The following is a 25,287-nucleotide window of genomic DNA, read 5'->3' on the forward strand; positions in this document are numbered from 1 at the left end:
AAGGCATCTTTGTCTTGTTCTTGATCATAGAGGAGAAGGTTTCAGTCTTTTCACCATTGAATATAATGTTACCTTTTTATTACATGACTTTTATTATGTAAAGATAGTTTCTTTCTATTCCTAATGTATCGAAGGTATTGAATTTTAATCATGTAAATGTATTGAATTTTGTTAAATGTTTTTCCTACAAAAATTGAGGTGATCATATGCTTTTTTTCAACATTCATTCTTTAATATGATTTATTACAATGAATGATTTTTGTATGTTGAATCATCCTTGCATTCTAAGATTGAATCCCAATTGATTATAGTGTATAATCCTAGTATTCTGCCAAATTTGCTTTGCTAGTGATTTATTGATGATTTTGCATCGGTATTGATAAGGGATATTGGTCTGTATTTTTCATGTAATGTCTGTCTCATTGCTGTTCTCATTGAATGAGTTAGGAAGTATTCCCTCCTTTTCTGTTTTGTGGACGAGTTTGAGGATTGGTGTTAATTCCTCTAAATGTTTGGTAGAATTCTCCAGTGCAGTCATTTGGTCCAAAGCTTTTCTTTATTTAGAGTCTGTATTTATTTATTTTAAAAAATTTTATAAATGATTCTCATTCATAGCTAGAATTGATAATCACTAAGATGGATATAATCTTATTATATTAGCAATCTGAGTACTTTATTAACAAAATCTGAGACGTCTTTGCTACTTTTTCTCAATCACTATATTTTCTCCAGGATACTTCCCCTTCTCTTGCTATATGCTTCCTTTTGGTATATATCTAATGGTTTTAGTTCCCACTTTTAATCTTACGGTTCTAACTTAGACTTCATTTGAGCTGTCTTATCTACTACTTGAGTATGAATTTCTTAAGGGTAGTATTCCTGTTTTATTCATTTTGGTACTATCAGACTTACCACAGTGCCTAGAGCATAGTAAGTGTCCTCATCGGCATCCGTGATTTACATATCACAAGGAAAACTGGACTTCTTCAGGGCTTATGAAGACGTTCAAAACAGATTCCTGTACCCAAATATAATAATATTGGTTACATAAAGAACAACTATAAGCACTGGCTCTCAAATATAGAAATAAACACTTGAGATTATACTTTCTTCATCCTGTTCAGGGAACAAAATAAAAATGAACTTAAGATGAAAACAATTGTAACTAGCTTTAATTTTAATTTTAGTAACCTGAATTGTATCTGATTTTAAAATCTTTACCATCAAAGAGTGAAAAGTAAAATATTGTCAGTATGAAATGCACTAAAGAATCAGCCTATGATTTTGTCTTTTTTTTTTTCTGTTAAGGAAATACTAGAATCTTTACACTTAGTTATATAAAAATATACTGATATCATATTTTCAAGAAATTAAATTTCTAGGGTTATGATCTAAATGTAGAATTGGATTTTATTAAATCTGCATATTTTGTTTGGTATCATTTTTAGTATCAAAGATAAATAAGCTTTGCCTTTGTTACTTGGCTATGGCCATACAATATAAAATAAAAATCTTACTAAAAAAAGATTATTTAAATCTTTTTTAAAAGTTGCACTCATGGAAATCACTTCCAGAATTTATGTTGATAATTGTTTACATATTAAAGTCTGCAATACCATGAATTGCTCATGCCCTGCTTTCCCTCGCACTAGAGCAATGATTCTCAAAGTGTATTTATTCCCCAACCAGCAGGATCAGCATTACCTGGAGCTTCTTAGAAATACAATTCTTGAACCCCACTCCAGACCTCCTAAATCAGAAACTGTGGAGTGGGGCCCAGGGACCTATGTTTCAACAAGCCTTTCACGTTACTCTGATGCACACACAAATTTGGGAGTCACTGACTTAGAGAACTCAGGGAATATTCGAGATTGAGGTCTGTAGATGAGAGTCAGCAGGCTCTGAAGCAGGCTCCCTTATGAGGGAGGGAAAGGAGTGGGAGAGAGGATTTCTTTTCATTTTCTATTGCCAGTTTTATATTACCACTTCTGTGAGCCTCAGGAATCACGAAAGTCTTGGTAATGGTGTGGGTAGAGGCGTTCGTTGCTGAATGGCAATATTCTGGGCAATGTAATATAACTTAAGAAAGAGTTTGAGGCCTGGCTCTAACACTAAATGTATTTTCTTTAATGTTGATAACAGTATTAATGGAAATAAGGTACAGGATTTGGTTTTTCATGTGAAGATGATTTCCCTCCTGGTTCAAATGAGAAGGTTGTACAAGGTGGCCTTTCATTATCTTTCAGTTCTAAAGTTCTATGGTTCCAGAATAGTTTTATTTAAAAAAAAAAACTAACTAAAAAAAAGTAGTAGGTGAAATGGGATAATTTTAATTAACATCCAGAAATATTTTATAACTATATCTCCAAACATTATGTTCTACAATTTTTTTTTGATCACACTAGACTAGATTTATTGAAGAATAAGTATTTCTTTTTCTGCATTTTTGTTTTCTTGTACCTCTTATTAAGCATCCACTCTTTTATTTATGATAAATAGGCTGCCTCTAAGAATCAGACTTCACTCTTGGGAGAACCACCAAAGGAAATTCGGCTGAGTAAAAATCCATATTTGAACTTGGCAAGTGTGTTGCCCAGTGTGTGCTTGTCCTGTAAGTGATAACTCAATATTTTGGAGTTTTATTGAATAGTTGCCATTATGAGTTTTACTTTAATTTTTAACTTGAGGTATATAATGTCTATTGACCAATTAAAGCCTCAATTATAAGTGAAGTCTTTAAATTGAAAGAATAACTAAAATTAAGACACTTAAAATGCATTCTATTTTATTTAAGGAAAACATCTTTTATAATATTTTAAGAATGTAGTCAGTTTATTGTATTGTTATTGAATCATGATTGAAAATAATTGGGCAAAGGAACTATTTGGCAATCCTATAATCCTTTAAAATACATATAGAATCATATTTCTAAGATAGAGGTTTAAACTGCTAAGTAATCTAATATATCCAGAGTATTTGCAAAATTCACCAAAAATATATGAGCTACTAATAATTGGCAGAAGTGGGATTCTCACTTTTTTGGAGGATTTCCTCAGGTCTTCATCTGGTGTAAATTAACTATTAATCCAAACATAATTCTAACAGAAAATCACAAATGCGGTGTGCTCAGTGCACTAGGATATTCAGTAAAACATTGGTTGTCAGTAGTGAAAAACTGAAAAGTGCCTTACTGTTCATCAGTAGAGGAAAGGCCAAATAAACAAACAGTTCATTGTAAAATTGAATACTATACAACTGTTTTTAGTAATTGAGGAAGAGCCAGCTACTTGTACCATTAGGAAATGATCTCTAAAGCAAATTAAGTGGAAAAAGCAGATGTATGCATTAAAAATTGTTCCATTTATGTTTATTTAAAGCTGTGTATTCTTACATGTACATATTTGAATATGTAAATACATAAAGTAAATCTGGGAAAATAAATTCTAAACAGCTGCCTCTGGGAAAAAGAATAGGATTGAAAAAAGATGAAAGATGAATTTTATTTTTAATGTGCATTCTCTATTTTATGAAATAGCCTCTTGAATCTAAACATTAATTTGTAATTTTTTAAAACCAGGAAAAATTTTAACATGCTTCTAGTATACCTGTTCTATTTTTATCTGGTATAAAAATTGATGGTTCCAATGATTACATTAACAAGAATGGTTAATTTACATTTTGTATGCTTTGTTTTAGAGATTGGACATGTTTTTTAAATGTTTCCACCAAAATTATTTATGCATAGGGCAAGCTGTCATTTTCAGCTGTTTTAAATGAACAAGACTATATCATTTACATTTTTATCCCAGGGATCATAAATATAGATATATACTGGCAAAGTAAAATTTGTGTTCTAGTTAAAAATATTCTGAATTAATAAGTTTTGTACTGTGTTTATAGCTTATAATAAAACAGCCTAACTATAATATATGTATTGATTTGGCCTTTAGCCCCTGCGAGTAAAACCAGTTTACAGAAGACTGGGATTGCAAGCAACATCCTGGATGCGATCTCTCAGGGCAGTGAATCACAGCGCACACTGGAGAAGTGCATCACTCAACCCTTTGGTGACTATGCACAGGTAAATGACTTTCAGATTTTGATAATAAATAGAAAAGTTGGTTCAACTATTTTTTGAGTTCACTGAACATGAAATTATGATTCCTATAATATCGTAGGAAACTAAAATTACACTAATCTACACAATACTTTTTGCTCACCATTTGGAATTTTAGGACACATTCAAGAGATTAATGTCATTTTGCACTAGATAGTTACCTGTCATTGTTTACACTAGTGATCAGCAAACTACAGACCAAATCCAGCCCACCACCTGTTTTGTAAATAAAGTTTTATTGGCCATTCATTTACATATCGTCTGTGGTGCAGTTGCACTATAATAGCAGAGTTGAGTAGTTACAATAGAGACTATGTGGCCTGCAGGATTAAATATTTACAGTCTGGCTCTTTACAGAAAAACTCCTGACCTCTCAGTTACATCATAGTGGAGAAACCCAAAGAAATGTCTCTGATTAAGAAACCCAAAGAAATGTCTCTATTCTTCACCACCGCTTATTGATGTAGAAACATTATCATAATTACAGGCACTGTTATGAAAAGTATTATATTCAAAAGACATACTATGTCATTACTTGCTTATGTCAGCTTTGCTTTGCCTTTTCTCTTTCAGCTTACTCTTAGTAGCTTAAGCTGAGAGTACATGTCATGTTAGCAGTATATGATTATGTAATAATGAGAGTATTATGATTAAAAATGCTGATTCTTTCTTATTTCTCAGAGCAGTCAGCTTTTTCTCAGCTCTATCCTGTCTCTTGGAGCAATGCCTACACTTTGTTTTCCTTGGAGCAACTCTGTTTGTCTTACCTGTTTCTAATAAACTTAGAAAAACAATGTGGATTCACTTAGAACAATTGGTACCTAGTTATGCTTTTATGATAGGGTACTAGAAACACAGGTCAAATAGACTCTGGAGAAATGGTGCAGCTGGATATTAGCAAACTATATAAAAGAGTCTCTTATATACCTGTGGAAAAGATAGAGCTATGTAGGTTAGGAGGTATGTAATTAGGTGGCAGCATACCTAATAAGGAGCAATAGTCAAGAACAGACAGAACCTGGAAGGCACCTTCTTACATGTTTCAGAGGGTTCCACGTTCATTCTTATTAACACTACTTATTAACATTCTAAGTAATGACTTAGATAAGGAAATTTGCAGGTGACAAAAGCCATAAAATTAGAGATGCGTAAAATCACTTATGATTAATTTATAGTTGTGAAAATTAGAAAGCCTAAATTTCCAACATTTGTATAAGACTGAATAAATAAGTTGTCATATTTATACCAGGAAATACTATGCAAATTTTACTTTTATTACGTCATATAAAACAATGTGTAAGCACATGGTAAATATTATATAATCTATTGTTTTTTAAAAAAAAATTATAAAATATAGTCCTGTACAATTCTGATTTTTTTGTTTCTTTATAAGGAACAAAATTTTATAAACAGGAGGAAGCACAATACATTTTAAAAAGTTTAGTTAAATGTATGATTTGTTTTAATAGTTATTTTTTGTACTTTTATTTCACTTTTGAACTTTGTCTTGCTTTTCTCATTAGGAGTTTTGCTTAATTGATTTCTGTGGTTTTTGGATACTTTTCCTACCTCGCTTCTGACTTGCGTCCTCAGAGGTACTATGGAGGTGTGGGTCCTCCCTGGATTCATTGTCCCCTTGGACAGTCCCTACTATTTCCTAACGCTTGTTCATGAAGTAAGATATTTTCTTTCTGTCCTGTGTTCTTTCATCCTGCTAAAGTAAACTTAATTAAATGTTAGTTATGGAATAAAGTAACTAGTAAAAGGTGGTCATGTTTTAGGAATTCCGTCTAGTATTCCCACTGCTAAAATGGAGGAGGAGATCTAAGGGAAAAACAAACAACATTTTTTTGTATGTTTTTTAACACTTGCTACATGCTTTGTAATGTAAGATTTACTCTTTCTAACAATCCTGAGATTTAAAAGACCACCTCCATAATCCAAGTGGAACACTATAAAGGGGCAAATAATCTTTCCAAGTTCATGCAGTTATTAAATGATTTCTCTGATTACGAAGTCCACATTATACCATGGAGAAGTTTCTTCAGGCATGGAAGTAGTATCTCATAGAAACTGCTTGTTTTTTGTATTAGCTGCTATACATAAGGATTAGGAGACAGTGGTTATGTCAAGATATAGATGGATATAATACCTACTTTCAATAAAACTATCACATTTAAAAATCCAAATTGGCATTCCCGTATTGGAGTTGCTCATCTTAGATTATCCCTCCTGCAGATAATCATTATTAAATTGTGTTAAATATGAAAGGAAAACAACTATTTGCAGGCCCTGGAAGATGACCAAAAGTAGGCAGAAACTGAAGGGAATCAGTCCTTGAAAGAGGGAAGCTGCACTGGATGAGATTAGTGTTTCTTTGGCTTTTTGCTTAATACCACCTAGTTTATATAGCCTTACCAGCTGATGGAGTCAGAGGACAGAGTTCAAGACTGTTAGCGAGGCTAAAAAGCAAGGGGGGTAATCTCAGGAGAAGGGGGTTACATAAGAAGAAGCCTCAAAATCTCTATGTAAACTGAGCCCATATATACTTGACCGACTCCTGAATTACGTTCGTGTGAGGGAGAATCTAGTGGAAAACAACAGACGGAAGGCTGAAGAACTGCGAAGAGATTCAACTCCTCCATACACAGAGGAGACAATTTGGAGTTTGAGTTCAGAAAAGTTAACTCCTTCTTACAACAAAAGTCAAGTTATCAGAGGAAGATTTTATAACCTATAGTCTCTACAATATATCATCCACAAAAATTACTAGATAGTTGAAGAAACAATGTTACGCACAATTAAAAGAAAAAGGAATTAATAGAAACTGACCCCAGGGTGACCCGGATGTTGGTCTTAGTAGACAAAGACTTAGAGCAACTGTTATAAATATGTTCAAGAACTTAAAGGAAAATAAGGTCAAAATGAACAGATAAGGAATTTCGGAAAGAAATATAAACTAAAAAGTATAGAAACTCTAGAAATGAAAAGTATAATATCTGAAAAAAAAATACACTGAATGGACTTAACAGGAGATTGGAGAAAGCAGGGGAAAAAAATTTTAATTAACATAAACAAATCAAAATGGAAAGAGGTTGAAAACCAATGACCGGATCATCAGGGATCAGAGGGACAGTATCAGGCAGTCTAAAATAAATGTTATTGGAGTCCCAGGAGGAGGGGAGAAAGATAAATGGAGCATAAACTATTTGAAAAAATAATGGTAAAAACATCTCCCAAATTTGATTTAAAAATCTTACAGATCTAACAGGCTCAGAGACGACCTTTGCAAAGCAGGCTAAATAAAAACAAAATTTGATCTAGGCACACCAGTTAATATGCTGAAAACCAAAGTTATAAAGAGATTATCTCAAAAGCAACAATGTAAAAAGAACGCACATTACCTATTGATATTCTGGGCCAAATAATTCTCTGTTGTGGCAGGCTATCTTGTACATTGTGGGATGTTTAGCAGCATCCTTGTCCTCTGCCCATTAGATTGCCCCCCATTGAGAACCACTATGTTAAAACAACTGGTAAATATGTGAGTAAATAGAAGAGAGACTATATTTTCTTTTTTAAATTTATTTAAAAGCAACATTATAACACATTGAGTTTATAATGGATTATAGATGTAACATATTTGATATTAGTTCAAGGGACAGCATGGAGTGAATGAAATTATGTTTGTAGGGTTATTACATTTCTCATGAAGAAGAACAATAGTAACTTGAATAAATTGTGATAAATTATGGAATGCATATGTAATCTGTAGAACGATCATTAAAAAATACAAAGAAGTACAGGCTAAAATGTCAGTAGTTTAATTACAATGGAATTTTAAGAACATTTGATTAAGCCAAAAATATCAGGAAAGGAAAAGGAAAATTGGATGAATAGAAAACAAATAGCTAAGTGATAAATCTCAATTGAATAATAATAGTTAAATCAAAATGGACTACATGTTCCAGTTAAACAAAGAGATTGTCAAAACAAAGCAAGAATGTACACTTTTACCACTTCTATTAAACTCTTTACTGGAGGTTTTAGTCAGTGCAACAAAGTTTTTAAAAAAGTATCAAATAAGAAAGGAAAAGTAAAAATGTTTCTTTTTGCGTATGACATGATTATTTACATAAAAAAATCCTAAGTATCTAAAAAACCACCACTAAAACTAGTAAGTAAACTTTTCAGTCTCAGAAGGGCGATATGCAAAAATGAATTGTATTTCTATATACTAGCAGCAAACAATCAGAAAATAAAGTTTAAAAAATTTTTCAATTTATAATAACAAACATGAAATACATAGCAGTAAATTAAGAGAATATTTGCAAGAACTCTACAATGAAAACTTGTTACAAAACATTACTGAGAAAAATTAAAGAAGATGCCTGTGAATGGAGTTACATACCGTATGTTCATGGATGGGAAGACTTGGATATTGGTATGATATCAGTTCTCAAATTGATCGATAGATTCAGTACAATTCTAACGAGTTTCTCAGCAGTCTTTTTTCTTAGAGATTAACAATCTGATTTTTAAAATTATATTGAAATGCAAAGGAACCGCACTACCCAAAACAGTCTTATAAAAGAACAAAGTTGGAGGACGAATTCAAGATGTAAAGTCATAGTTACTAAGACTATGTGGTGTTGGCCTAATAGTAGGCAAATGTATCAGTGGGACAGTCCAAAAATAGACGCATACTTAAGTGGTAAATTGATTTTTGACAAAAATGCCAAAACAATGTCACAGGTGAAGAAGAGAAATATTAGAACAACTGATTATCCATATTGGAAAACATGAGCCCGGACTCTTGACTCATTCCATACTCTAAAATTAGTTTGTGATATATCATGGGCCTACATGGAAAATCCAAGCCATAGATGACATCAGCAAAAATGACACAATGGAAACCTCTAAATGTTCTCTCCTCCAAAAATCACCAATAAAACTGGCAAAAATTACAGAATCAACTTTTACAAAACTCTGGGAATTAACCACAGGCTTATAGCAACCTGGGGAGCATTTATTCAAGAAAAATGGCAGGATGTTGTAAGAACAGCCAGCTTTGTGGTCTTTTAACTTACCTTATTCCTGTTTCCAACAGTCTATATTCACAGGGGAGACCAGGATGTTGGCAGCCACAAGAAGGGTGCGGGAAGGGGTTGGAGCTCATACAATGCCACATTCCCAGAGAACTGTCAGTATTTGACCTGCCTGCTGGTTCCCTGGAAGACCCCAGTTGCAAGGCTGTTTTCATCTGACCTGACTCCGAGCTTAACCAATGCAGAAAGCTTTTAACAAAGTTTGTTGAAAACATATAGAGGAAATTATTTAACTTTGTGGTTGCCTGAGACAGTAGATTACATTTGGGGCAGAGAATGGGCTAGCCAAAGCTTTATAGGAAAAGCTGGGGAATTGAATGCTCACAGGGGCTTTGAAAAGCCAACTTACCTGGGACTCTTACAAGACCACGCACACGTGTAGGACTGAACATGCCCAGGAAGGACCCTCGAAGGCTATAAACTCTCACATTTAGAAGTGACAGCTAAAACAAAGTTGTCAGCTGCCGGGCTGAGTATTGAAGGCATGGCCCAACACACACAGAGACACACACACACAGCCATCCACCCACCCACGCACCCTCAGCAAAGTCTGGGAGCCTTATTGGTTCAGGGCATCTCTGTCCAATCATTGTCTGACCACTGAGCTAACAGAGTGGAGTCTTCAGTGACCCCCACACACAAATAAAACAGACTTTAGATAATTAATTCAGAAAAGTCACTGAACAAACAAACAGCAATAACACAGTTTGAAGAGGGAGTACAATCTGGTCTTCAGACTTACCACATTATTTTAAATGGCCAGTTTCAACAGGAAATCATGAGATAGGAAAACAATATTTTTTCCTCTAAATGGGGAAAAAGCAATGAAGAGAGACTGTCCCTAAGGAAGCCCACACACTGGGCTTCACTTAGACAAAGTTTTAAATCACCTGTCTTAAATGTTCAAAGAGTGAAAGGCAACTACGTTGAAGGAACTGAGTGAAAGTGTGAGCACAGTGTCTTACCAAACAGAAAACATCAATAAGGAGACAGCAACTATAAAAGAAGACCAAATGGACATTCTGGATTTGAAAAGTACAATCACTCAAGTGAAAAATTCACCGGAGCACAGCAGCAGATTTGAACAGGCAGAAGGAAGAATCAGCATGTTTGGAGGATAGGTCAGTTGAAGAATACATATCCAGTCTGAAGAATACATAAAGAATGAAGAAAAATGAGTCATAGCAAGTGTTGGTGAGGATATGGAGACATGGTTACCCTCATTCATTGCTGTGGGAGAATGTGAAATGATGTGCTACTTTGGAAAACAATTTGGCAGTTCCTTAAAATGTTAAATGCAGGGTTACTTTATGACCTAGGTATATTCCCAAGAGAATTAAAGTACATGTTCACACATAGACTTGTACATGAATTTTCATAGCAGTATTATTCATAGTAGCCAAAAAGAGGAACAACCCAAGTGTCCGTCAGTTGATGAATGCATAAACAAAATATGGTATATCCATACAATGGAATTCAGCCATAAAAGGAATTAGAGTACTGATCCTTGTCACAACACGGACTAGCCTGGAAAACATTTTGCTAAGTGAAGTAAGCCAGATACAGAGGTGTCACATATTACTTGATTCCATTTATATGAAATTTCCAGAACACACAACTTATAGAGAACGTAAATAGGCAGTGGTTACGAGGGGCCAAGTGGGAGTTGTCGAGTGACTATTAACAAGCACAGGAGTGATGAAAATGCCTGGAGTTTGATTGTGGTACAACTTTCTGAATATCAACAAATATTGGACTTTAAAGTTAAAAAAAAGCCTTAACTGTACTAAAGAGGTAGCATTTTCATTTAGTGTTTTAGAGCTCTTAAAAGTATCTATTGATAAGCAGACAAATCAGTTTTATTTTTTTAATTAAATTTATTGGAATAATATTGGTTAATATGATTATATAATTTTCAGGTGTACATTATCATTTGACATCTGTATATTCCATTGTGTGTTTACCACCCAAAGTCCAATTTCCTTCAGCTACCACATATTTGATTCTCTTTACCAACTTCACTCTCCCCCAAACCCTATGTTTGACCCCCTTTACCCTGTCCACCTCCCCTCTCCTCCGCCACCCCACTAGTAACCACTAGTCTATAGTCCTCTGGTAACCACTAGCCTATAGTCCCGTGAGTCTCTGTTTGTTTGTCCTGCTCATTTGTTGCTTTTAGGTTTATTTTATATCGCACGTATAAGTGATATCATGTGATTTTCAACTTACTCTGTCTGGCTTATTTCGCTTAGCATGATTATCTCGAAGTCTATCCATGTTGTCGCAAATGGCAGTATTTCATCTCTTCTTATGGCTGAATAATGTTCCATTGTGTATATGTACCACCAAATCAGTTATTTAGGTCTAGTTCTAATTAGAAACCAGTTTCACATGGTCCCATTTCTCAATAATGTCATTGAATTGCAGTTATTAATTTTCTCAAAAACTGTATTTCTTAAATATTTGAACTGTTATTTGAAAAAACAAGTCAGAAATAGATGTAGTTATTTTAAAATTTGTAGTACACACTCTAACAGCGATAAAAGCATAATAACCAGCTATGTAATCTTGTTAGTTTGAATGTATAAATGGAGTTTGGAATGTCGGGTTCTGAGGTACAGATAAGTAGATACATCTGTGTCTGATAGTTGGGAGAAGGCTTTGAGTCAATTTGTTAAATATTTTAGAAACACCAAAATCTAACATCTAATTATAATCTGTCGAAAACATTTTTCCCTCTCCTCCTCTTAGTAGATAGGTAAAATAAGTCAAAATTTCTCTGAAGCAACTTTTAAATTTGACATAGTCATTAGTTTCAGTCATGTAAATAATAATGTAAGAATTACTTCAGTTGTTTCATGTGACTGTTTAAATTTTGGTTTGGGATTCTTATTTAACTGGCCATACTGGGTCGTTGTCTGGTATTCAGCACATTAGCAGCATGCTATCTACCTGCACACTGTACTCCTGTGTTGCCGTTGGTCACTAAAGAGTATTTTCTGCCAAGCAGCTGACTGCCTGTTCTAGAGAAGCAACCACAGAACGTATGATGATGGTGCGATAAGAGAAGAGGAAGCAAAAACAAAAAGGCCTGGGGTTTTATGTCCATTTCCTTCCCCAGCTCAGAGAATTCCAAAAATCAGAGATCCAAAGAGGCCCACACCAAGACACATCATAATTAAAATGCCAAAGGTTAAATACAAAGAAAGAATATTAAAAGCAGCAACAGAAAAACAAATAATTACCTATTAGAGAACACCCATAAGACTGGCAGCTGATTTCTCAAAAGAAACTATGCAGGGCAGAAGGGCTTGGCAAAAAATATTCAACAGGATTAAGACCCAGGGTATACAACTAAGAATAATTTATCCAGCAAAGCTATCATTTAGAGTTGAAGGACAGATGAAGAGCATCCCAGACAAAAATAAGCTAAAGGGATTTATCACCATAAAGCCAGAATTACAGGAAATGTCAGAGAGACTTCTTTAAGAAGAAAAAACATGTATCAAAAACAGGAATAAAGAATGGTAACAACTACATTCCTATTAATAAGTACCTCAAATGGAAAAGAACTAAGTGCTCCAACCAAAAGATTGAATGGCTGAAAAGATAAGAAAACAAGACCCCTATATATGAAAAGGAAGGGTATGGAAAAAGATATTACTTTGATGGACCTAAAAGGTATTTAAGTCAGACAGAGAAAGATAAACACTATATGATTTCACTTATATGCGGAATTTAAGGAATAAAAAGAACAAACTAATCAAAAACAGACTCACAAATATAGTGGACAGTTTGGTGTAGGACAGAGAGAAGGGTTTGTTGAGGCTGGGAGAATGGGGTGAAGGTCTAAAGAAGTACAAATTAGTAGCTGATGGATGGTCACGGAGATGGGGAGCACGGCATAGGGAATGCAGTTAGCATTAATACGTTGGTTAGGTGGAGGGCCAGGGGAGGGAGGGAGCAATTGGGAGGATCATTTTATGAACTGTATATATGTCTAAACAACGTACTGTGTACTTGAAACTAAATTTAAAAATAATTAAACAAACAAAAACAAAAAGGCCTAAACAGTCAGTCCTTATATAAAGAACCTAATGCTGCCACCTAGTGGGCAAATAAAGCAGTGAGACTTGCCCAAAAGATTCTTGTGTCAACTGTGATAGATCAGTAATCTTGTGACAAATATTAAATATTTTCAATATTTTTATAAACCTAAACCCACCTTCAACAATAATTATGGAACCACAGATTATATTAATTTGACAATAAGTTGGAAATAATTTTTTAATGACTTGCAAAAAATTGATATTAAGAAATGTGTTTAAGATTTAGTTATCTTCATTATTTTAAAATCTTTTGTTTATAAATCAAGTCAGTATTTTAAATGTTCAAAAAATCAATAAATATAATACAGTATAAATCTGAAAACAGTTTTGCTACTCTGACAATCTAATTTTTCAAAGGATTTTAATGTGTTTTGATTTTTAAAAAGTCCTTACAAACATACATAAATATAAGGTATATAATTTATACAACTTGGTATCTGAAACTCATAAGAGGATGATCAAATTTTTTTTTCAATGCAGTACAATACCTTTTGGAGGATCAGTTATTAAATTTGAAGTTAAAACTTAATTCATATGAAGAAAGGCAAGTAGCTGAGAAGCAAAAATTAATATGAAAATTGAAAAATCTATGTATGTATATGTATGTGAGGAACAAACATCAGTGATATCAATGCTACAAAATGAAGTATATTGACTTTAAAACATTTTTTTAACAACTGGGGGAAACTCTTTAAATAAAACTTTAGAAATAAACTGTGCTTAATGCAGAAAAGATAATAAAAATTCATGTTTCTCTAGTTATGAAGTCCAAGAGTTGGACTTGAAGCAATAGGAAATGGGTCTGATTGAGATTCTGGAAGAACAAGCGCAGTTGTTCATTTTAGGTTCTCCATCCAATCTAACTTTGCTAAAGAGACAAAACTTAGAAAAGGTAAAATAAGGCTAAATGTAAAGTTGAGGTGTCCTAAATAGAGGCAGAATTTTCTGAAAATCAGTTTGATGTTGTATTTAAATGGCCACATGCTAACTGGTTACATTCCTTTCAGAAGAGTATTAATAATAAATATCTTAATTTGGACTGATGTTAGATAAGCCTGATTAAATTCACTATTGATATTAACATATTCCAAACGTAATCTCTGAGGGATATTCAAGATTCCATTTTCTGGAATTCTTATGAGAGCTTTTAAAACTAGTCTTCAGTTCAATTATTGAAGTAAACTTTAAAATCGAGATTAAGGCACGTCGTAAGAATTAAAACTTAAGCAAAAAATTAAATTGTGTCATTCTTTTTCTACATTCACATGGAAATAGAGGAAAGTCTACAGTTATATGAAGATAAAAAGATTTGCTTTAATTAAAGGAAGAAAATATGATTTTTTAAATCCAAAAATAACATAGCAATTGCATAGTTACAGATGAGTTTCATAGTAAATGAGTGCAAAAGATTAGATTTTTAACCCATTTCCCATTTAGAAGAAAAATAGTGCCGCTTGCTGCCAGCATTAATACATGTGTAGGAATGCTACGTTAGGAATGCTGTGTTTTCTGGGATGTGACATTTTCAACGATAGAGAATTACTATATTTTCTAAATGGAAATACCACTACTAAAAATAATGTATAAATAGAATGATGTCATTTGTTTCCCGATACTATCACTATACTATAGTGATGTGAAAATTATAATAAAAGAGATTTTTCATGGTAGGTTTTAGGGGTAAGGTTAGGACTGTAATCCACGAATTATCTCAGGGTAAACACTGCAGCTGCAAGTGCCACCTGTGAGCATGCTCTGGGCAAATGGGAAATGGATTAAAAAATAAGGCAGGTTAGAACAATGAACACTAAACCGAGGAAAACTGGATTGGAGTCTCAGTTCTAACATTAAATAGCCTTGTGATTTTAGCCAAGTCACAGGTTTCCAGAGCTGTTTTCTCATCTCTTCAATGGAGATAATTGAATAGATTATCTACTATCCTACTACACAGAGCTGATGTCAGGAGCAACGTAGGATATCATCATAATTATATTTTGTCAAGTTATACCTCCCCACATGTACTATGACTTAGCTATGTTGTTGATCTGATTTCCTCCTAAATATTAAATTATAGCTTTTCTCAATGTCTTTCTTCAGTCTCTCCAAAGCATGAATTCCCATTGAAATACTTTTTAAATCAGATTTTCAAAGTAAACCGCTTTGTTCTTTCTCACTTGTATATTCCACGTAAAAAAAATCAAATCACATATAATCTGATGTGTTCGCATGCACATGTCTAATAACATAAGTTCAGTAGCCTCCTGGCGGGATCTTCTGATGCCATCTCCTCCATCGCCACATTTTTTATGGAGCCGCTTGTTAATCCACATTTCAAGATCAAACATATCATTCCTTGTTTATAATCCTTAGCTTGGCATTCTAGCTTATCCATGATTGAGGCCAGCTTGCCTTTCTAATCTCCTTTGCTCCGACTTTCTTCCATGGACCAGCTACTGTATCCCATCACAGGCCCATGCTTTCCTGCCATCTGCCTTTGCTCAGGCGCCTCCTAGAAGGGTCATTCCTGGCCTACTCGTGACCATATCTGACCTTACCTCCAAATCTTAATTCACATGGGATCATCCGTGAACCTTTGTCCATTCCTCAAAACCTCTCTCATTTTCCCTTCTCTGTAAAAGCTCTAGCGCGTCACCTCTATTTTTCTTTAGGCGTGGTGGCATTCTCCTTTTAGAATTGTTTGTGCTTTTTTTTTTAACTTCCCCTCCTAAGATATGATCTCTTGGAGGGCACAGTTCAAATTTCATTCTTCCAGGTAACCCCATAGCACACAGCCCAGTGCTCTCAGAAGTTAGTCTATGAAGGCATGGATGTCTATGCCCTCCAAATGTGAAATAGAAGGAAAAGTATTTGCTTGCTTTACACTTTCCCTCTTTTATGGTTTTCTCTTTTTTGTTGTTTCATTTCTCCTAGAACACTGAGCTTTGTATCAAAAGTGGTAATCAACTATTATCATTTCCCACTGAACTCGAGTCCTTGCACTGAAAGTTAGAGATATTCAATAGAGTGTATCAGAAGAATTATCTTTCTCCCCGTATCATGTGGGCTGTAATGACATCCATTTTCATTTCCTTTTCTTACTAATATTTCCTGTGCAGCTTGATGTTTTTGCTGATCGCAAACATCTCAACTGGTGGTTCTTATTGAGAATGGTGTAGCACAGTTGGGAAGTCCTTTGAATGAAAGCATCTAATAAATTTCTTACCTGGCTTCTGAGAATCAAGATGGTATAGAAAGAGAGGAATATTCAGATTGTTGCTTTGCTTTGTACTAAGGTGTGAAACATGGATTACTACATAGCAGGGAAGGGAATTAAGAGAGTGAGAGTTCCAGATCCCAGAGTAAGGTATTGTTTCTCTCCCCCTTTTTGAAAAATGAATTAGGTTATAAAACAAGTAGCTTTTCAAAATTAAACTAATTTAAGGGACTGATCATTTATTAGAGGAAGAAAGCTGATAGGAAACAGTTCTTTATACTTGACGCTAAGAGTCTGACAGTGTTAGCGCTGTCGTCCAACCTGCAGTAAGACAACCAGACCAACAAAGGAACTCAGAGAACGCAGCTGAAGGGAATAATGAAGAGGATCGGTAGTGGGGGAAGAAGAGCGAGGGGGAGGATGCTCCAGCTAAGCAGGGGTCCCCAACCCCCGGGCTGCGGACTAGTACTGGTCCGTGGCCTGTGAGAAACTGGGCCACACAGCAGGAGGTGAGCAGTGGGCAAGCGAGTGAAGCTTCATCTGTATTTGCAGCCGCTCCCCAGCGCTAAGAACAGCGGTCCCTGGTGCCAAAAAGGTTGGGAACTGCTGGGTTAGCACAGTTTTGTCGCAGGCAGCAACAAAAGGGTGGAATCTCTCTTGTAAATTGAGAGAGATATAATTGACGTATATTAGTTTCAGGTGTACAATATGATTCAGTATTTATATTTGTTTCAACATGATCACAATAAGTCTAATTAAATCTACTACCATCCATAGTTACAATATTTTTTCCTTGTGATGAGAACTTTTAATATTTACTCTCAGCAACTTTCAAATACACACTATAGTATTATTAATTATAGTCACCATGCTGTACATTACATGCCCAGTACTTATTTATTTTATAACTGGCTGGAAATTTGGCCCTTGAAACACCATTGCCCATTTCACCACCCTACTCCTGTCACCTCTAGCAACCACCAGTCTGTTCTCTGAATCTATGAGTTTGGTTTGCTTCATTTTCTTGTTTGCTTTTTAGATCTCACTTTTGAGATCATATAGTATTTGTCTTTGACTTATTTCACTTAGCATATTGCCCTCAAGTCCACCCAGGTTTTTACAAATGGCAATATTTCCTTCTTTTTTATGGCTGAATAATATTCCATCATATACCACATTTTAAAAAATCTGTTCAATGGACGTTTATGTTACTTCAATATCTTGGCTATTGTAAATAATGCTGCATTGAATATAGGAGTGCGTGTATGTTTTGACCTACTTTTTTTCTTTCGTTTGGATAAATATCCAGAAGTGGAATTACTGGATCATGTGGTAGCTCTACTTTTAATTCTTTGAGGAACTCCATACTGTTTTCCATATGGTTGCAGCAATTGACATTCTCACTAACAGGGCACAGTTGCCCTTTTCTACATGTCCTTGCCTATTGTTATTTTCTCTTTTTTATAATAGCCGTTCTAACAGGTGTGAGGTGATACTGCATTATAGTTTTGATTTGCATTTGCCTGATGATTAGTGATGTTGAACACCTTTTCATGTACCTGCTGGCCATTTGTATGTCTTCTTTGGAAAAATGTCTATTCAGGTCCTCCACCCATTTTATAATCAGATTGTTTTCATGCTGTCGTGTGAGATATTTATATATTTTGGACATTAACCTATGTCAGATATGTGATTAAGCTGTCAGATATGTGATTTGCAAATATTTTCTCCCATTTGGGAAGTTGAGCCTTTCCATTTTGTTGATTTCTTCTGCTGTTCAGCTTTTTTTTTTAGTTTGAAGTAGTCCCACTTGTTTATTTCTGCTTTTTACCTTTAAGTGTTCAAATTTTAATCCATTTTGAATTAATGTTGGTGTATGTCCAGTGTCATTCTTTTGCATGTGGCCGTCCCATTACCCCAGCACCATTTATTGAAGAGACAGTCTTTCCCAATTGTACATACTTGGCTCCTTTGTCATTAATTAATTGACCACTTATGTGTAGGTGTATTTCTGGCCTTTCTATTCTGTTTCATTGATCTGTGTTTTTTATACCATACTGTTTTGATTACTATAGCTTTGTAAAATCAGTACGCATGACATATCTTTGTTCTTTCTCAAGATTGATTTGGCCACTTTGAGTCTTTTGTAGTTCCATACAAATTTTAGGATTGTTTGTTCTATTTCTGTGAAAAATGCCATTAGAAATTTGATAGGGATTGCATTCAATCTGTAGGATATTTTGGATAGCATGGACATTTTAAACAATATTACTTCTTCTAATCCATGAACAGAGAATATCTTTCCATTTCATAAGCTTCTTAGACTTTTCAGGGTACAGATCTTTCATGTCCTTGGTTACATTTAGTCCTATGATTTTTTTCCTTGATTCTATTGTAAATGAGATTTTCTTAATTTCTTTCTGATAGTCATTATTAGTGTATAGAAAAGCAGCTGATTTTTGTATACTGATTTAGGATCTTGCAACTTTACTGAAATTGTTTATTCTAATTGGTTTTTAATGGAGTCTTTAAGGTTCTCTATATGTAGCATCATGTTATCTGCAAATAGTGACAGTTTTACTTCTTCCTCTCCAATTTGGATGCCTTTTGTTTTTCTTGCCTAATAGCTCTGGTGAGGGCTTCTAACACTGTCAAATAAGGGACAAAAGTGAGCATCCTTGTTTTGTTCCTAATCTTAGAAGAAAAGCTTTCAGCTTTTCATTGTTGAGTGAGATGTTGTGTCATATTTGGCCTACATTGTGTTAAGGCACATTCCCTTTATACTCACTTATAGAGAGCTTTTAATCATGAATGGCTGTTGAATTTCAGATGCTTTTCTGTATCTGTTGAGATGACCATGATTTTTATTTTCATTTTGTTAATGGGTGTATTACATTGATTTGTGGATGTTGAACTATCCTTGTACCTCTGGAATACATCACACTTGATCATGGTGTAGAATCTTTTTAATGTATTGTTGAATTCAGTTTACTAATATTTTGTTAAGGATTTTTATATCTTTGTTCATCAAGGATATTTGCCTGTAATTTTCTTGTAATGTCCTTGTCTGGTTTGGGTACAGGAGTAATGCTGGCCTTGTAAAATGAGTTTGGAAGTGTTCATCCTCTTCTGTTTTCTGGAAGAGTTTGAGAAGGATTGGTATTAATTCTTTAAATGTTTGGTAGGATTCACCACTAAAGCCATCTGGTTCTAGACTTTTCTGTGTTGTGAGGTTTTTAATTACTGATTCAATCTCCTTACTAGTATCAGTCTGTTCATGTTTTATATTTCTTTGTAGATTGTGTGTTTCTAGTAATTTATCCTTTTCTTCTAGGTTGTCCATTGTGTTTATGTATAATTATTCTTAATGGTCTCTGTGATTGATTTCTGTGGTATAAGTTGTAATGTCCCCTCTTTCATTCATAATTTCAATTATTGAAGTCTTCTGTCTTTTTCTTGGTGAGTCTAACAAAAGGTTTGTCAGTTTTATCTTTTCAAAGAACTGCCTCTTATTTTCATTAATGTTTTCTATTGTCTTTTTGGTGTTTTATTTCTGTTCTGATCTTTCCTTCCTTTCTTCTACCAACTTTGAGCTTAGTTTGTTCTTTTTCTAGTTCCTTGAAATGTAAAGTTAAGTTGTTTATATGAGATATCTTTTTCTTCATGTAGGCATTTATCACTATAAATTTCCCTTTAACTGCTTTTGCTGCATCCCATAAGTTTTGATATATCATGTTTTCGTTTTTACCTTTCTCAAGATAATTTTTCTTTTGATTCGACCCATTGTTCAGGAGGATGTTGTTTAATCTCCCTTGAGAATTTTCCAGTTTCATACCATTGTAGTCTGAAAAGATGCTTGATGTGATTTCAGTCTTCTTAAATTTATTGAGACTTGTTTTGTGACCTGATATACAATCTACCCTGGGGAATGTCCCATGTGTTGTTGAGAACGTGTATTTGGTAGCTTTTGAATGGAATGTTCCGAATGTTTTTTGTTAGGTCCATCTGGTCTAACATGTAGTTTACAACCAGTTTCCCTAATGATTTTCTTCTCACATAATCCATCGTTGAAAGTGGTGTATGGAATTCCTCTATTATTATATTGCTGCCTGTTTCTCACTTCACATTGCTTAATATTTGCTTTATATATTAGGTGGTCCTGTTTGGGGTTCATAAATATTTACAATTGTTATATCCTCTTATTGACCTCTTTTATAATGACATTTTGTTAAAGTTTATTTTGTCTGATACAAGTACAGTGACCCTTGCTTTCCTTTATATGGAATTTCTTCTTCCATTTTTTCACTTTTAGTCCGTGCGTCCGTTAAGCTAAGACTCTTGTAAACACATTGTTGGGCCTTGATTTTTATTCATTCATTTGCTCTGTATCTGTCTACTGGAGAATTTAGTCCATTTATATTTAGTCATTATTGATGCCTATGTACTTACTATTGTCATTTTGTTATTTTCTGGTTGTTTTGTAACTTTTTTCCTCTTGCTGTCTTGTGATTTGATGATTTTCTGCAGTTGTATGCTGATTCCTTTTTCTTCATGTCATTCATAGTATATATGAATTCATCTCGTGTGTGTGTATGTACATACACACTCACTCACTGTAGGTTTCGGTTTTGTCACCATGAGGCTTACATAAAACTTAGTCTGTTTGTTGTATGGTGCTGTGCTGGGGGTGAGGTTTATGCGATATGTCTCAAGCCTTTCCTACCCATTTCTGTGTGGACATTTTCTCTGTCCAGTATGTAGGAGTAGCTCAGCTCATTTCTGGATCTCTCTTAGAGGGAACTGCCCATGTGTAGCTGTGCGTTTGGCGAGTCCATGGGAGGAGGGCACTCAGTAGCCTCCTGTGTCACTCTTAGTCATCTCCTTATCCCTCTCAACATCAATGAGAACTACATTATCTACGGGGAGTTGTAACAGACTCATCATCTCACAAGTTAACCCCCATTTTTTAAATTGTGACCATTATTGGTTTAAAAACTATTATAATTTTAACTGTAATGTGAGAAGGCTCATCTGCATTACTGGAAGTTTTCCTTATGAGTCACTTCTACATTCTCATATATTGTTATATAATTCTGCTTCAACAAGATTGTAAATGTGAGAAAGAAATTAGGAGCTCGCGGGGAGGCTGTGCTGCACGATCTATTTTACTATATTGATTACTGTGATTACTTGTGAGGAATGTTTTGGCCCTTCTTATCATAAACACTTCCAGATCAGAATCTCCATGATGGAGCCTGGCAATAGGTATTTTAACATGCTTTCTAAAGTTTGAATTCACATTGCTCTCTAGAAGGTATCGTGTTATTTTCACTGACATCATTTGCCAGTTTTTACACCTATTAGTTTATTCTCTTGCTACTTTTTATTACGAGATGAATTTAACATCTAATTTGATATGCAGCTCAGTTTCTTAGGCACTCTCCTTTCAGAGGAATACTGGTATCAGGTATGGTATTCTGATTCAGTGGGGTTTAACTAGGTGCAAACAGTAGAAGCAACTGCAGTGTTTTCTTCCTTTCCCCAAAATGGGGTCATGGGGGAGAAAGGGCCCTCAGACTGGTCTGTATTTTACAAAAGTTCCACAAGTGATTTTGATATAGAAATTTTAAAATCTGATTTGTTTTAACAAAGAAGTTTGTGCAGTTTTTTTGACAGCTCTGTTATTTATCCTGCTATTCCATTTTTATACCAAATCGGAAGTAGAATTGCTTTTCCTGTAAACATCCTTAGCAAATGAATTTTAACATAGGTTTTAGCATTAGTTGTGATTTCTTTTTCTCGTAGGTGTCATCTTTAAGAAATGAAAAGCGAGGCTCATCATATCTCGTCTCTGCCCCAGAAGGTGGTTCAGTGGAATTTGTTGACCAGCATTCTCAGGGCAAAGGAGCATATTACGTGGAGACCTACTTAAAAAAGAAGCGAGTGTACTGAGCTAAGTTCTTTCCTTATATAACCTCATAAGGTTCTTTGCAGTATCTCTGCTGTTCATCGCTGCCTTAACTACATTCAAACTAGCCATATCCTTTAAATACGGGTTTATAGTTTCCCAGAAAGAACTGTGTTGTGCAGCAGGCATAATTGCCAAATAAAAAGTAGCAATAAGAAGAGACATCAATTGAGGACATTTTCCACTAGAATTAGAGTCATCTTATTCAATGTGATATAAGTCCACTGTAGAAATTAACAATATTCCTTGTTTTAGGACTGGGAATAATTTTGACACCATATATAAAAATTTGAAGCAATAAATGGGAAACAGTCTTGTTTCCTGGGCCTTAGAAGAATGAGTTTCTTATAAGCCAATGTGTATTTCAATTTAATTTCCCTTAGAAGTAATCTCATTTATAGATTTTTAGATCTTTTCCTTAGAACTATAGGAATACAAAATGCAGTGATGGTATCGTTATAAAGATGCTCTTATATGCAAACTAAATTATTACCCCCACACCAGCCAGGCAATATATAATCCAAACAGAGTGATGGTGACGTCCAAAGTATACACTGCTACAGATGCTTTACTCTTAATATGTTATTAACCACTTATGCCTTTTGTGAAAAACAAGGTGTTTTAAGAAAAGTAGCTCTGGTGATCTAATTTCAGGGGTTGGCAAACTCTACCCCGGGGTGAAATTCAGTCCTCCACCTGTTTTTGTACAGACTACAAGCTAAGAATGATGTTTACATTTTTAAATGGTTGGAGGAAAAATGAAAATTTATGACTTTAAAATTATAGAAGTTCAGTGCCCATACATAAAATTTTATTGGAACACAACCGTGCTCATTCATTTACATATTTCCTATGGTTACTTTTGTGCTACAGTGGCAGAGCAGAATAGCTGCAACAGAGACCAGAAGGCTTGCAAAGCCTAAAGTATTTACTATCTGGCCCTTCATAGAGAAAGTGTGCTGACCCCTGACCTGACAGTGCTGATTACTTAATCTTTTTATGTCACCTTTAACTTTTGCAGCAGACTTTTAAGTGGCAAAGAACCTAGGTTTGTCTCATTTCATAGCATAGACTAGTGATGACCTAATTACTAGAATAGGGCATATTTTGACTATCAACTGCCCTATTTCTGCAAAATTATAATAAAGGAATCAATATTGTCCTTTCTGAAGGAATCTTATGGAGTAACAGTATAACTATTTTGAGCTAATGAGCTTTACCTCACTCTGCTTGGTCTCATTCTTTTGTAGTATATTAGGCTAAGAATTTATTGGCTATTTAACCTAATTTGCGAAAAAATTGTTTTATTGCATATAACTTTTCACATCACCATTTCCTGAAGACCCTAGTATCAAATGCATGAGAAATGCTTTGCCATCTAGAAATCTCTAAGTTTGTTCCTTGTTATGAGACCATAATTGATGTAATGGAGTTTAGGGGTGTCACTGATCCTAGTCTTTTTGAACTCTGAGCATACCTTGTAATTTGGGGGACTTATAAGATCCTGTTTTAATTATGAAGTTTAAAATTGGTACATATGTTGTATGATTTGTAAAGAGTTTTACTTGGTCTAATTTATTGCATATATTCTTTTGGAAATGACAGCTAGAAAGTTAAAACTAAGAATTTCTAAGAAGTATACTACCTATGAATAACTGATCGGGATAAGCATTCCTCGGTTATGACTCAGGAGATTAGTAATGGCTTCTCCTTGCTCTGCACTTCTTCCCATTTTCCTGTTGCATTAAGCTTCTTCAATGCTTAGTCACCTCTGTGACAGTACAAACAGAAGATAGTGAATTTTAAATCAGAGCTGCAAAAATGAAAGCAGGAAGAGGTTGAAAGAACTAAAAGATATTTTGGATTATAGCACATGTGGATCTGCCATCTGTACTGGCCTGTGCCCCATTATCATTGGTCATAACATAAGTACAAATCAAGTGTTGTTAGTAATAAGGACCATTACCAAACCTCTCAAAGTTACTGTTATTTTTCTAAGTAAACAGATTGTTTGAAATGCTATGAAAATGAAATCTTAATATTAAAAAGCATATGCATGTGAAGTCTCTAGCATATTTATTTGTATAAAGAGTAAACAAAAAGTGCATATAGAGTGGCCACAGGTTTGTTAGACAGGTCTTGGTGATGTAAGGTTATTGAACAAATTTAAACGGCAAGTTTCTTACTGCCACTGAATCCAGAACTCTTTATCAGGCTCAAAAGGTGAAAAATAACAACATTGAACAAATGCTAGACAGTATTAACACAGTTTTTCAGACTCTTGGTCATACAGGTCTTATGGTTCACATTGAATCAGAGCTTAGACATTTTGATTACCCAGCTACCCCAAAGCATACTGAAAACCGTCTAGTGGATCCTGAACTCCATAGTGCTTCTACCTGGGTCTTTTCTTTCAAGTCTTATGCTGTAGGGTGATGGTCAAAATAGTGATCAACTCTTGTAGATGGATGTAAGTATTGAAATACTCTAAGAACAGTGCGGTGTATGTGGTATATAGTCTAACTGGTTGCATACAGCATCCAAAACCAATGCTGGAATAGCTTGCCCCAAAGTGGTAGTTATAAAAGGATATCCATTGACATTTCTTAAAAGCATGTATAATAGCATCCAGGTTCTTAGAATCAAATCTGATTAAAGGTATAATGTTTAGGAAAGCACTGGCACAGTTCTCAAGAATTAACGTCATGCAGCAAAGGATCTATTCCATAGCTGTCCCCCTGGGTATGACCAATTTTCTCAAAAAAAAAAAA

The 25,287-nt window shown here is 34.5% G+C and overlaps 1 protein-coding gene across 1 annotated transcript in view; it reads left to right on the forward strand.

Annotated features, from left to right (window-relative positions):
* RAVER2 (ribonucleoprotein, PTB binding 2) overlaps positions 1 to 23,334 on the forward strand; it is a 73,761-nt gene extending 50,427 nt beyond the window's left edge. Inside the window, exons 10-12 of the mRNA XM_006919279.3 lie at positions 2,500 to 2,611; positions 3,951 to 4,081; positions 22,354 to 23,334. Of these exons, the coding sequence (XP_006919341.1) occupies positions 2,500 to 2,611; positions 3,951 to 4,081; positions 22,354 to 22,500 (390 nt within the window). The 3' untranslated portion in view covers positions 22,501 to 23,334. The remainder of the gene's footprint in view (positions 1 to 2,499; positions 2,612 to 3,950; positions 4,082 to 22,353) is intronic.
* The last annotated feature ends 1,953 nt before the right edge of the window (positions 23,335 to 25,287 follow it).

The sequence above is a fragment of the Pteropus alecto genome, unplaced genomic scaffold (assembly GCF_000325575.1).
Source record: "Pteropus alecto unplaced genomic scaffold, ASM32557v1 scaffold25, whole genome shotgun sequence".
NCBI lineage: Eukaryota > Metazoa > Chordata > Mammalia > Chiroptera > Pteropodidae > Pteropus > Pteropus alecto.